Source organism: Megachile rotundata, chromosome 4 (assembly GCF_050947335.1).
Source record: "Megachile rotundata isolate GNS110a chromosome 4, iyMegRotu1, whole genome shotgun sequence".
NCBI classification, from domain to species: domain Eukaryota; kingdom Metazoa; phylum Arthropoda; class Insecta; order Hymenoptera; family Megachilidae; genus Megachile; species Megachile rotundata.
This window is the reverse complement of record NC_134986.1, coordinates 15,563,367-15,575,768: the sequence shown is the minus strand read 5'-3', so window position 1 is coordinate 15,575,768 and position 12,402 is coordinate 15,563,367. Positions and strand designations below refer to the sequence as shown.

Genomic DNA, 12,402 nt, shown 5'->3' with positions numbered 1-12,402 from the left:
ACACATTAGATACTACTCACGTAAGTTTTGGCATGCTACTGAAGTGTAAAAACTGGGTGAAGAAATTGTGGCCGTGTAAATTTCACGTTGCTCCATTTCACCGTACCCACTTATTAATCATGTAACGAAGTGTTTATTTCTATTAAGAAAAAAAAGCAACAAAGTGTGATTACATAAACTATATTCGTCTAAATCTAATATTACTAGTTTATAATAAATATATTTGTACTAATTTTAATCATAAACTTTGTTGTTTTTATTGCACTATAAATATAAGTTAGAAAAAACATAGTATGTTAATTTACCTTTTTTAATTTGTAATTGCTTAAAAAATAATAAACTACTGTATGACAGTGGCTTCATGAAACTTCAAAAGAACATATTAATACCGTTCAAAAGTTTAGTTTTTATTTCATTTATGTACAATAATAATGTTTTATATAGAAATTATCAAGTATGAATGATTTTCAACTACTTTTAATATATAGTTTATTCTAATAAATACTAATCTTATTTTTAATATCAAACAGAATCCACGTTAATAACTATTTACATTCTTCTGTCATGATATGAAACAAAAGTAAGAACATGTCATTCATATAAATGTGTTATACATTTTTTATTATCCTTTCTCAAATTTTTTAAAAGTGTTTCATTATATATAATAGAATTTTGTAAGTTTTCTAAATTACTGACAATAATTAATAAGCACAGAAATTTCTTGGAACATGTTATGCAAAGGTGTTTGGCACTCTATTCAAAAGAATTCACAACCTCGTTGTAAGTATACGACGTCAATTACCGTCTAAAGATTAAAACACTGTTACTATTGCTAATGTATTGTATCATTACCAAACATTTATAGTACTTCATCATGTACCAAAGTCACCTCTACCAGGAGAACCTGCTAAACCATACACACTTTGTGATGTCCCTGGACCAAGATCACAAGCCCTCATGAAAGAATTTTCTAAAATTCAGGTTCATATTTGTGCCTTTGCAACATAAATTTTATGTGAAAGTGATACGTATTAATGAAATGCAGTTAAAAACTGTTACAGCAAGTTGGCTCCATTCAATACTTTGCAGACTATCAGAGGTCTGTTGGAAATTATTTGGCAGACATCGATGGGAATGTTTTCCTAGATATGTTTATGCAACTTGCAATGGTTCCCCTTGGATATAATCATCGCTCTATCCTTGGTGCATTATCCTGTGCTGGAAATCAAGTAAACAACATAAGAGATTGTGTTCATTGAAATGATCATAAAACAGTGTTAACATTCATTTTTAGAGAATAATAGCAAATAGACCAGCATTAGGATTATATCCTGGTTTAGAATGGCCATGTAAACTTGAAGATACATTGCTTCAGCCGTGTGTAAGATACTATTATTAATACAAGTAAAACAGAAAGTCCTAAATGATTGTTAAAAAATAGAAAGAATTTTGTAAATGTGTCGCGTTATCAGGTAGCTCCAAAAGGATTGCCATGTGTTTTCACAGCTATGTGTGGTGCCTGTGCAAATGAACATGCAATACAAATGGCGTTCATAAAATATGCAGACAGACTTCGTGGAAGTGAAGATTTTACAGATGAAGAGAAAGAAACTGCACCTTACAATAAACCACCTGGCTGTCCTGAATTGTCTATTCTTTCTTTTGATGGTAATTTGACATACAGTTGCAGATATTATAATATGAACTGATGAAATTTGTAATGTTAGGAGCGTTTCATGGTAGGACATTTGGTGCACTGGCACTAACACATTATAAATACATGATGAAGATTGATATACCATCTCTTCCATGGCCAATTGCACGTTATCCACATTACATGTACCCATTAGATGAATATGAAAAAGAAAATAGGAAAGAAGATGATAAATGCTTAGATGAAGTAAATTTATTCATTCACTTTGTAACAATGCTAAATGTGATTAAGTGTATTGTTTAAAAGGTGAAGAAGCTAATAGAAGATTATGAAAAGAAAATGCCAGTAGCTGGTATTATAGTTGAAGCAATACAGTCTGAAGGAGGAGACAGACATGCATCCCCAGACTTCTTTCATTGCTTGCAGGATATAGCTAAAAAAGTATATACTTTATTTGAATTCTAGTAAAGTATTAACATAATAAAAATCTGGATGTTTAATATAAACATAAATTGCACAGAAAAAGATTCCTTTAATACTGGATGAAATACAAACAGGAGGTGGAGCAACAGGAAGAATATGGGCACATGAATATTTTGAATTAAATTCTCCTCCTGACATGGTCACATTTAGCAGCAAAATGCAAGCTAGTGGTGTCTATCATACTCCAGAATACATGTAATAATTTCTTCAATAATTGTATTCAGAAATACTCTTAATCTCTAAGTATTAAAAATTATTTTCTAGGCCAAAACATCCATACAGAGTGTTCAGTGCCTATATGGGTGATCCCACTAAAATATTAATATTAGAAGCAGTACTACAAGCCATTGAGGCAGAGGATCTGTTAACCCATGTTTGTCATGTTAGCAATTATTTACTATGTCAGTTGAACGCATTACAACAGGAATTTCCTGAGCTTATCTCTGCTGTTCGTGGTAGAGGTTTTATTATTGGATTTGATGCAGCAACTACGGATTTGAAAAACAAAATAAGGCTTGCATTACTTAGTAGAGGTAAGTTGCATTTTATAGTATGTACAATTGAAAACTTATGATCATATTATAATTGTCATGATAAATTTATGATAGGTGTACAAGTGGGTGATTCTGGTTCAAAATCGATCCGACTAAGACCATGTTTAATATTCGGTGAATATCATGCGGATATCTTTATAGATACTCTTCGTTGTTGTTTAAGAGATATTGAAGAAAGTTGATATATTTTTATTGTTGCATTTTGTGTTTAATAAATATATATTTTCATAGAAATAGAATGTATTTGCAGTACAGAGTAATTTATAATACATAACTGGTTTATATAGCAGTCAAAAAGACCGGGGTCTCGGTAACATATATTTAAGTATTTTAAATTTCGCGCGCTTTGGCGGAAAATAGTTATCAGCGCCATCTCTCCGGCGAACAGGGTGAACTACAGGGTTTTGAAACCGGGGTTTCATTAGTTCTTCTTGTTGCCACCAGAGGGCGCTTTATGAAGCGCCATCTGGTGGTAGAAAATGGGAACTAATTAAAATGCGGTTTCAAATGTGTGTAGTTCACCCTGTTCGCCGGAGAGATGGCGCCACTTGTTCCATTTTTTTATTAGGATTTAATTAACATTGATTTTAATGATTAATATGCTATATATTTATTATATATTAATTGTATACTATTTAATATATATTCCGTGGGTCAAATGCGGATTATTAATCATTTTAAAATACATTATGAGGCTTCCGGACTTTACCGGACATTACCGGACATTATCGGGCAATAAAAGGAAGATGTCATATTAAAATTTCAGATTATTTTTAAAACTGTATTTAATTTTAAATTTCAGTAACAGAGTAGTGAAAACTATATAAAATCAAAGGGATTGAAAAATCAGAACCATGTTAGGAATTAGGAAAATGAAAGAGGAAATTACTGACAGAAGAGGAAACTGAACCTAAGCTGGTGTCTGAGCTTATGATTTTTGATTATAACAATAATTCACTATAAATAGTATCGTCACAGTTCCGGAATTAAAATTGAAACATTCTTCAATGAATTCGTAAAATTTGTCGATCTTAGATTCTTCGATATATGGCGCGGGCCATATATTTATACGTGCAACAAGAGGGCATACTCTGTACATTATCAAATTTTCAACTCAATAATTTTTTAATATTTTCCACTTTTGCAGTAAGATGTATTAAAAGAATATACGTAAAAATGAGAATGTAAATTAAAAATAAACATAAAATATTTTACGAATTGTATCGTCGGTTAATAAAATGTAAGCAGTAAAGAAATAATGCTGCAGTTAAAAGCTGATATGGCATTTATTGTTTAACGTAAAATTAAGATAATGATATAAATAGTAATACTCCATAGTACAAGTTAGTTTTATATCGCTACTTCAAATATTTATACATCGAAATCATCATGGAAGATCCAGTTTTCAGTAGAAACACATCTGTTCTCATTTTCCAATAACAAAAGTATGCCCTCACTTTCGGAAAACGTTATAGACGCCTCATTACGGGTCACCTTACAATTAAGGCAATAGCCTTAACTTAAATAGTATCTGTGAACTATAAACTCTCTTTGGCAGAAATTAACATAAGCGTAGTTAATTAGTCTCAGTCTCACTTGAAGAACATGACGCACGAAGACCGGACTTCATCGCGAAAGTCGTCCGTTTTACAATTAAATTCGTTCGATCCGATCAACATGAGCTGTTGCCTCTTTCACTCCGCGTTTCGTCAACAAACATTATTCCGAAATAATCGATTCATTCCGAAACGCGGGGAAAGGACAGAAAATACATAGAGTATTTCGCGAATGAAAACAACGCAATACTTAAAGTTATCTTTGGCGTTAATTAATAATCATATTGCATGTCGATAAGTTTAACCACTAAATGCTTACATGTATTTACACCTTAACACGTAACCGTTCTATACTCTTTCTCGCAATCATTCTTCTTGATGTCCGCGCATCTCGAAATTGCGCGCTTCGTCGCAACACGTTGCACGCGCTGTCGAAACGCGCAATTCGGTTTCGTTAATGCCGATAATTAGGAATATTGTTACAACTGGCCCTTTGTAGTTTGTAGAAATTACTAAGAGTCTCGTCTCTCTAAACATCGTTATAGTACATTTCAAAATCATAACTTTCTTAAGAAAAATCTTAGACATGTCGGGCTAATGGGGATTTGATCAAATTCTTCAAAAGTTTAAAAATGAAATTCAAAAATAAATAAGCAAATGATAAAACATAAATTAATATACATATTAATTCTTTACCTTCATGAAGATTAGCAAAGATTTAAAAAAAAATTGTCTTAAGTTGAAATTTATGAAAATGTCCAATTTTGTAAGTAAAAATGAAAGACTTATAAAATAGTCATTTGACCTTGCTTGTAGTTGTAGGGTCATTAAAAAAATATTTTAAAATAGTGCAATCCTTCGTGAATAAAACAAAAAAAAGTTTAGCTAAATCGGTTGAGCAGTTTCTGAGAAAAAAATTGTCTATCATCACCCACCGACAGAAACAAACTACAAAATCACAACTATGTTGTACATAGAAATATCGGTACAAAATTGTTACAATGGATGAAAGATAAATTCATAAATATGAAAGTGTACATCGGTACAAAATCGTTCAGCAACGAGTATAAAAAGAATTTATTCCAATTGCATATTAGTGTCTGTGGAAATTAGAGTATAGTGTATATATTCATTACTGAAACGATGTTGGCAGTAAACGATTCTCAATGTTCTCCACGATCCAAAGATCATGTTCAACTATACAATTCGTGGTAACACAGCATGACTAGCGATACGTATACGATCTATCTAGAACTATACAATAGTTGTCGATTATACTCGTGCGTGATTCATCGTTCCGTCTCTAAATTGACTTGTTTCCTAACGTTCTCTTCAGTGATCTTGCGATTAACGTTGATCGCCACTCTGTGTGGTTGCAGACTTTTAGCAGTGTCCGGTCTCTTAGAATTACTTGTTGAGGCATGGGCAGTGATGGTGTGATCAACTTTTTAAAATTGTTACATTGGTACAAGTTTTCATATTAATGAATTTTCAAGTTTTTATAATTTCAAATTTGTAAATTTTTACATTTATAGATTTCTAAGTTATCAAATTTTACACACCCCAAATTTCTAAATTACCAAATTCCTGAACACCCCCAATTCCTACACATCCAATTTCTCAACATTTCAAGTTCCCAAGCACCTAAATTCTCAACATCCCAAGTTTCCAAGCACTTAAATTTTAAAGATCCCTAATTTCTATTCTCCCAATTTCTCAACACCCCAAGTTCCCAAGCACTCAAATTCTCAACACCCCCAATTTCTACTCTCCCAAATTCTCAACACCCCAAATTCCTAGACTCCCAAATTATCAACACCCCAAGTTTCCAAGCACCCAAATTCTAAAGATCCCTAATTTCTACTCTCCCAAATTCTCAACACCCCAAATTACTAAACTCCCAAATTCCTAAATTCCCAAATTCCCAAACCCCAAATTCCTGAACTCCCAAATTTCTAACTCCCCAGTCCCCAACCCCCAGTAAACAAAATTACAAAAATTTCCAAATATCCAAAATCTTCCAAATCCCAAATACCTACAAATCCTCCTCCAACTACCTACAATTTATCATCAAATTCATCAACCCCTAAGTCTCCATTTATTGCCCATGCCTAGCACAATAAAATCGATAGTATTTCCAATAATACAAAACATTCAATTTTTCTTAGTGTCATGAACAGTTCTTAAATGATAGTTCCACAGTTTTCGAAGGAGATCGAAAATATCTAAAGTCGGTACTTTCACGTATAGTTGACGCGTTCGACACGCGATTGGTCGGGGTAAATGACGCGAATAAAAATTGCGAAAAACGCAACGGCAGTATTCGAATGAGACGCAGAGCAGTCAATCGGACAATTTGTGGACAAAACATGACAACACACTGAGAAAAAGGTTTAACCTTATACATACTCTTCTCTAAAGTTTGTTATTTCTCTTTGCGTTACGATATTTACTTCTGTTTGCATTATAATTATTTCTTTTTGCGTTACAATTATTTCTTTTTGTGTTATAGTATTTCTTGTAGTATACCATTTATTTTTTTCTCGTTTTAAATTACTTTTCTTCCTTTTGTTTACAAAAGTTTGAGTATTTGTATATTGAATACTTCTGTAACTAATGCGGATTTTGCGTTGGATCAACGTTAAACGTTTTTCTCAGTATCCTAGAGTGAGCAAACGTTTGTTTTTTTTTTTACAACGAACATCCCTGGTTAGTCAGATTTGCATACGAATTATTTTTACGTTAGTACATTATTATTTCTACAGACGGTTCGTCACTTCTCGAAAACCAGAGTTTTCCATTGACATTCCGCGAGATTAGACAGTCTTTATTTTTTCTTCGTCGTTCGCGCTAATATTTCTAAACTCGTCGAATCCCCATCAAACGTGTATAGTGAACTCTTGCCTCTCTTGTTCTTTCCTTTGTTGGTACCTGAAAATAAACGGTCTTATTAATATCTTTTCTCTCAAGTTTTTCTTTGAAATGACTATAATGCACACGATGTTGTTAATTATTTGTGCTAAACATTTTGAAGGTGCACTGTTAGTAACATTAACTAGTTGCTAATTTGTACTGTTAGTATTCATATAGGGAAACTAAAAGCAAGCAGGTTATGGTGTTCACTGAAGCAATAATTTCAATACTAAATTTTTAATACTTATTAACTATTCTATATACTAAACTACTGTTTAGTTTTCTAACAACAGAAATGAACACCATTGACCCGGTTTCTTAATAGGAAAGCAGTGAGGCAGGGGTTCTTAAACTTATGAAGACTGGAGACACCTCTTAAACATTTTCCTTGTGGAGCCATCACATGATCAAATTTTTACTAATTTCTGTTCAGTTATGTTAATAACTAGTTAAGTAACAAGTTCACAAAAACTTGACTATGTATGATTTTTATTAAACAAATTATTTTTAATAAAATCAAAAAGTTGATGTCAGAAATGTTCCACAGAGACATTGGGTATCTAAGTAGGGGTAGTTTAACCCTTCAACTGCGGATACTGTTTGTACTTATTTTTTAACAAGCTTCAATTTAATCTTAACTAACTTTAATATAATCTTCTTATTTAATTGATATAACATTTTAAAAGATTTTTTTTTGTATTTATTTTATTGTCAGTGATATATGAATTATAGCCAGCATTTGATATCAGCAAGATATTTTTGTATTTATTTTATTGTTAGTAGTAAATGAAGTACAGTCGCTATTTAATATAAGCAAGATATTTTTTCATTTATTTTATTGTTAGTAGTATATGAAGTTCAGTCGCTATTTAATATTAGCAAGAATTAACTTGTTCATATATTAAACCTTCCTCTGGCCACAATTTAGAATGTTATCTACAAACCACATCCGCAGTAAACAGATTAAAGTCAAAGTTTAAGAACCAATGCAGTAAGAAGCCATCTTTCAATGAATCTGAATGAATGAAATTAATCTTAACTTGATATCAGCTTACTACGGTCTACGGAGGTTCGTGTCGATACCTAGCGAGCATAGATTCGACGGCCTCGATCGGTAGTCTACCCAGGCTGCCACCGTGACGGATTCCCGCTGATAGACCCTGCCAGTCTCGATCACGATCACGATCACGTTCACCACGATCACGATCACGATCACGATCGCACTCTACGTCGCTCAACTCGCGACTGTCGCTGAACCCGCTTGGCGGCAACAACGTCATGTCCTCTACCGAACTGCACAAGAATACATTTGCAAAAAGGTCTTAGGAAAATCATATTCATATTCACATTCAATTTTAATGCTTACTGTTCATATACAGTATGACCGGTTTAAGTGTATACATTATATAAAATGTGGATGCATTTGAATAGCCGTGCATTGGTGACACCTTGGGTAGACCGTTGTTGTTTAGAGGAAGGTTTGAGATTTGGGATTTTAGATGTTAGGATATGAGGGCTTGGAGACTGGAGATTTTAATCTTGCTAGGGTGGAACCTTGAGACAAGTAGGACTTTGGAAGAGTGGAGCCTTGGGAGAAGTGCGACCTTGAGAGATTGGGACTTTGGGAGAAGTGGGAGTGTAGGAGATTAGACCCTCGAGAGATTTGGACCTTGGGAGGGTGGAACCTTGGGAAAGCTGGGACCTTAGGAGAAGAGGGATGCTGAGAGAGTTGAGACGTTGGAAGGGTGGAAACTTGAGAGAGTGGAACCTTGAAAGGGTGGAAATTTAAGAAAGCTGAAACCTTGGGAAAAATGGGACCTTGAGAGAGTTGGAACCTTGGGTGAGTGGAACCTTCAAAGGGTGGAACCTTGAGAGAGTGGAACCTTGGGAGAAGTGGAACCTTGAGGGAGTTGGGACTTTCAAAAGGTGGAAGCTTGAGAGAGTGGAACCTTGGGAGAAGTGGGACCTTGAGGGAGTTGGGACCTTGGGAGAGTGGAACCTTCAAAGGGTGGAAGCTTGAGAGAGTGGAACCTTGGGAGAAGTGAGACCTTGGGAGAGTGGAACCTTCAAAGAGTGGAAGCTTGAGAGAGTGGAACCTTGGGAGAAATGGGACCTTGGGAAAAGTGGGACCTTCAAAGGGTGGAAGCTTGAGAGAGTGGAACCTTGGGAGAAGTGGGACCCTGAGGGAGTTGGGACCTTGGGAGAATGGAACCTTCAAAGGGTGGAAGCTTGAGAGAGTGGAACCTTGGGAGAAGTGGGACCTTGAGGGAGTTGGGACGTTGCGAGAGTAGAACCTTGAGAAATTGTAACCCTGGGAGAGTGAGACCTTGAGAATTTGTAATCTTGGGAGAGTTGAGACCTTGAGGGATTGAGACCTTTGAAGAAGTGGAAACTTGAAGAGTTGGGATAATGGAAGAGTAGAAACCTTGAGAAAATTAGGAACTTACAACCTTGAAACCTTCTAGCATTGGGACTCTGAATCAGCTCCAATAATAAAGATAATAACCTGTATACACTTAAACCAGATTTCCAATTAGTCTAATTTGTCCAAATTCACTGACATGCAAATTTCGTTTACATAAACTAATATCCATGACAGATGATGATGATGACTCTACATGAATTACCGAGTTGAACAGAAGAATGCTTCTTCCCAGGCAAACATATTACAATTTATGAAAATGAGATGTGTATCAATCTTTCCTCAGGAACTGTACATTCTTCCATTATTCATTTCTCATCGAGACTGCATAAGACCGTGATACGAATACTGAATATAATCAGGAGACTGAGTGCTATGTGGAAACAAACAAACCTTGGCTACCTGCGAGTGGACCGGCTCGGCTGTCGGCTTCGTCGTCTCGCAAGCGAAGGAGAGCCTTCATTGTTGGACTCTGTACTCGACTCCACTCCTCGGGAGAATACATCTACAAAAATTGCTTCATTTTACTTCTTTTTTGTACATTGACACAACTTCTTCAAGCTTAATCCCTATAATTTTGGTTATCACGTCTGAAGTTTATGTCAAGTAACGATTGTGGAACATAAGGGATTAAGCTGAAGATTTCAGTTTAATTAATTAAACAGTATCCTTAGAGGTGAATACCTCTGCAAGGTTTGACTGGTACTCTGTAACTAGGTCCGGCGCATTCTCCACAAGGGCTTCCGGACGTGTCGCTCCCGGAACCCTGGCGACTGGAGCGCAACTTGCTCTCCGCTTCGGCGATACTTGGGAAGTACCGTTGCTTGTGCCACCTTGAGGTTTTAGACCTGCACGTGAAAGAACACCAGAAAGAGGAAGAGAAAAGGGTCAGGGAGCAGGACATCAAGCATCGAGCAAGGGTTTGGGTCTGCTAACATGCTCTGGTTCTCGAAACAAAACGGTTACCTTTCGAAGTCCACGCTGGACCTCTCGTAATCGATGGTGTTGATATCCTCGTTCTCTAAATGGCCGAATGTCTTAAACTGCATGGTGTAGTCGAGGGTCGCTGTCGTCACCGAGCGATTCTCTCGTCCTGGGACGCTGAAGGTTGCGTATGGACTGATTTCATACATTTCTGGAAAAAAGGATCGAATCTTACCTTACTTATACTAGCTCACTTATACTAGCTCATCTATAATAGCTCAAGTACTAAATAAAAGTCATTTATGATAAGTGATATTCTGAGCTTTCAATATAAGTATCATTTGCAACACTGATCCAACAGCATCAAATGTTTCCACACACCTGATCCATGATCATTAGACTTGTGATTCTCCTGCTTCACAGGTGAGCTGGTGTACACCTGGTGATTTCTCCTGTTGTCCCTTTCAGCCGTGGACTTCAGCTGCATAGTCGACATGCAGCTAGAGAGATGGTGATGCTGCTGATGCTGCTGTTGCGTCTGAACGAGGCCCAACCCCGACTGCTGATTCTGTTGCTGTCCAGGGAGGATCTCCCCTAAGTAGTTCGCCCTGAAGACAGGATGATAAAACAAATTAGTTCCTGGTTTAATAGATTGTTACAATGAACACATCAGTCAAATCTCTTTGAGATGTTGAAATCCAGAAGAGTAGCAGTTCATATTCCACTCTTATATTTTACTTTGTATTCTTTTAAATAAAAGTTTCTTCAAGTGAAGACACATTTGCCAATAAAACCGAACGCACCTGCCGCTACGTTTCAGCATTACGTATCCCAAAATGGCGGCCGAAACAATAAGCACTATGGCGCAGATCAGAGGTACGACCACGTAGAGCACTTTCTGGTTGGGTATAGCTTTCTTCACGTCGTCCTCCATGATGAGGTCGTTCGGAGGACCAATACTGACACCACTGAGGGTGGTCGTAGCGAATTCCATCTGCGTCTGAGTGGAGCCAGCGTCGTTGTGGGCTGTCAGTCGTAAATTATACCAGGAAGCAGTCTTCAGGTCTCGTATAACTAGATTCTCCGTGGCGCGGCTCGCTACTAGAATCCATGGTTCAGTACTGATGCGTCTTTTGTACTCTACGGTGAAGTATTGTATGGGGCAACCGCCGTTTGGCCAGGATAACAGGTTTAACTTCACGGATGTTCCGTTGGCGGAGATGATGTCTCGTTCTTTTGGTAGTAGTGGAGCTGAAAAGAGAATTAATGATGACGTGCAAGCTTTAAGGAACTTGTGATGAGAATAACTATAAAGTTGCGTCTGTAGTATGATAGTAATTGTATTTACAGTACAACTTTGTAGTTGACTTATAGTTATCACTACAAGTATAACTACAAAAAGTACCAGTTCCTTTTGTTGTGGCACTAATGAGAGGACTAGGGTCTCCAGTGCCCACACGATTGTGGGCTGTCAAATGCGCCAAGTACGAGGATCCACATTTCAGTCCTGATAAGATGAATTCAGTCTGCTCTGGTGATAATGCGATCTCCTCCCAACCACCTTGGTCCCTCTTGTAGCTTAACACGTAACCTGATAAAAACACCAGACATCCAACTTGTTACTTGTTCTTCTGTAACTTAACCTTGGTATTGATGTGTACCTTGAATGGTAGCGCCTCCGTTGTTTGGATGGTTCCATCGGAGCCTAATGCTATTCGTTGTGGTATATTGCAGTTCTAAGGTCGGTGCACGAGGAGGCATCACGACGACAAGGGTATATGTAATTGAATCATCACCGAATAGGTTGCTGGCGGAGCAAGTGTAATTCCCTGCCACTGACTGTTCTAGTCCTGAAATTTAATTGTGTAGTAGAGGTGTTGGGATTTTGATAGAGTT

General features: G+C 36.4%; 2 protein-coding genes and 1 long non-coding RNA gene across 5 annotated transcripts in view; 2 read left to right on the top strand and 1 right to left on the bottom strand.

Annotated features, from left to right (window-relative positions):
* Positions 1-382: 382 nt before the first annotated feature.
* On the top strand, positions 383-2,930 carry LOC100880349 (4-aminobutyrate aminotransferase, mitochondrial). 3 transcript variants are annotated; one of them, XM_003703984.3, is made up of 10 exons: positions 383-780; positions 866-981; positions 1,062-1,229; positions 1,295-1,381; positions 1,473-1,668; positions 1,728-1,900; positions 1,961-2,095; positions 2,175-2,332; positions 2,402-2,670; positions 2,746-2,930. In XM_003703984.3, the coding sequence occupies exons 1-10, from the start codon at positions 729-731 to the stop codon at positions 2,871-2,873; spliced, it is 1,482 nt and encodes a 493-aa protein (XP_003704032.1). In that variant the 5' UTR covers positions 383-728; the 3' UTR covers positions 2,874-2,930. The 3 variants fall into 3 exon arrangements, with proteins under 3 accessions (XP_003704032.1, XP_076386600.1, XP_076386601.1); XM_076530485.1 differs by having other exon boundaries at positions 764-780; positions 1,046-1,229; XM_076530486.1 differs by lacking the exon at positions 383-780 and having other exon boundaries at positions 1,090-1,229.
* Positions 2,931-3,458: 528 nt separating this feature from the next.
* Dscam3 (Down syndrome cell adhesion molecule 3) overlaps positions 3,459-12,402 on the bottom strand; it is a 295,926-nt gene continuing 286,982 nt past the window's right edge. Inside the window, exons 26-34 of the mRNA XM_012286811.2 lie at positions 12,168-12,356; positions 11,912-12,097; positions 11,310-11,757; positions 10,888-11,114; positions 10,549-10,717; positions 10,267-10,430; positions 9,985-10,087; positions 8,244-8,453; positions 3,459-7,178 (exon numbers count right to left, since the gene is read on the bottom strand). Coding sequence (XP_012142201.2) covers positions 7,127-7,178; positions 8,244-8,453; positions 9,985-10,087; positions 10,267-10,430; positions 10,549-10,717; positions 10,888-11,114; positions 11,310-11,757; positions 11,912-12,097; positions 12,168-12,356 — 1,748 coding nt within the window. The 3' untranslated portion in view covers positions 3,459-7,126. The remainder of the gene's footprint in view (positions 7,179-8,243; positions 8,454-9,984; positions 10,088-10,266; positions 10,431-10,548; positions 10,718-10,887; positions 11,115-11,309; positions 11,758-11,911; positions 12,098-12,167; positions 12,357-12,402) is intronic.
* LOC143264246 (uncharacterized) lies at positions 6,502-11,066 on the top strand. The gene is made up of 3 exons (XR_013037820.1): positions 6,502-6,638; positions 9,869-10,689; positions 10,930-11,066. It is a non-coding gene; the product is annotated as an uncharacterized LOC143264246 (long non-coding RNA).

Bases quoted from the DNA above. Each gene is read 5' to 3' on its own strand.
- LOC100880349 (XM_003703984.3), top strand. From the start codon at position 729: ATGTTATGCAAAGGTGTTTGGCACTCTATTCAAAAGAATTCACAACCT. The intron at 1,230-1,294 runs GTAAACAACATA...ATTCATTTTTAG, and splicing joins TATCCTGTGCTGGAAATCAA to AGAATAATAGCAAATAGACC. The intron at 2,333-2,401 runs GTAATAATTTCT...ATTATTTTCTAG, and splicing joins TATCATACTCCAGAATACAT to GCCAAAACATCCATACAGAG.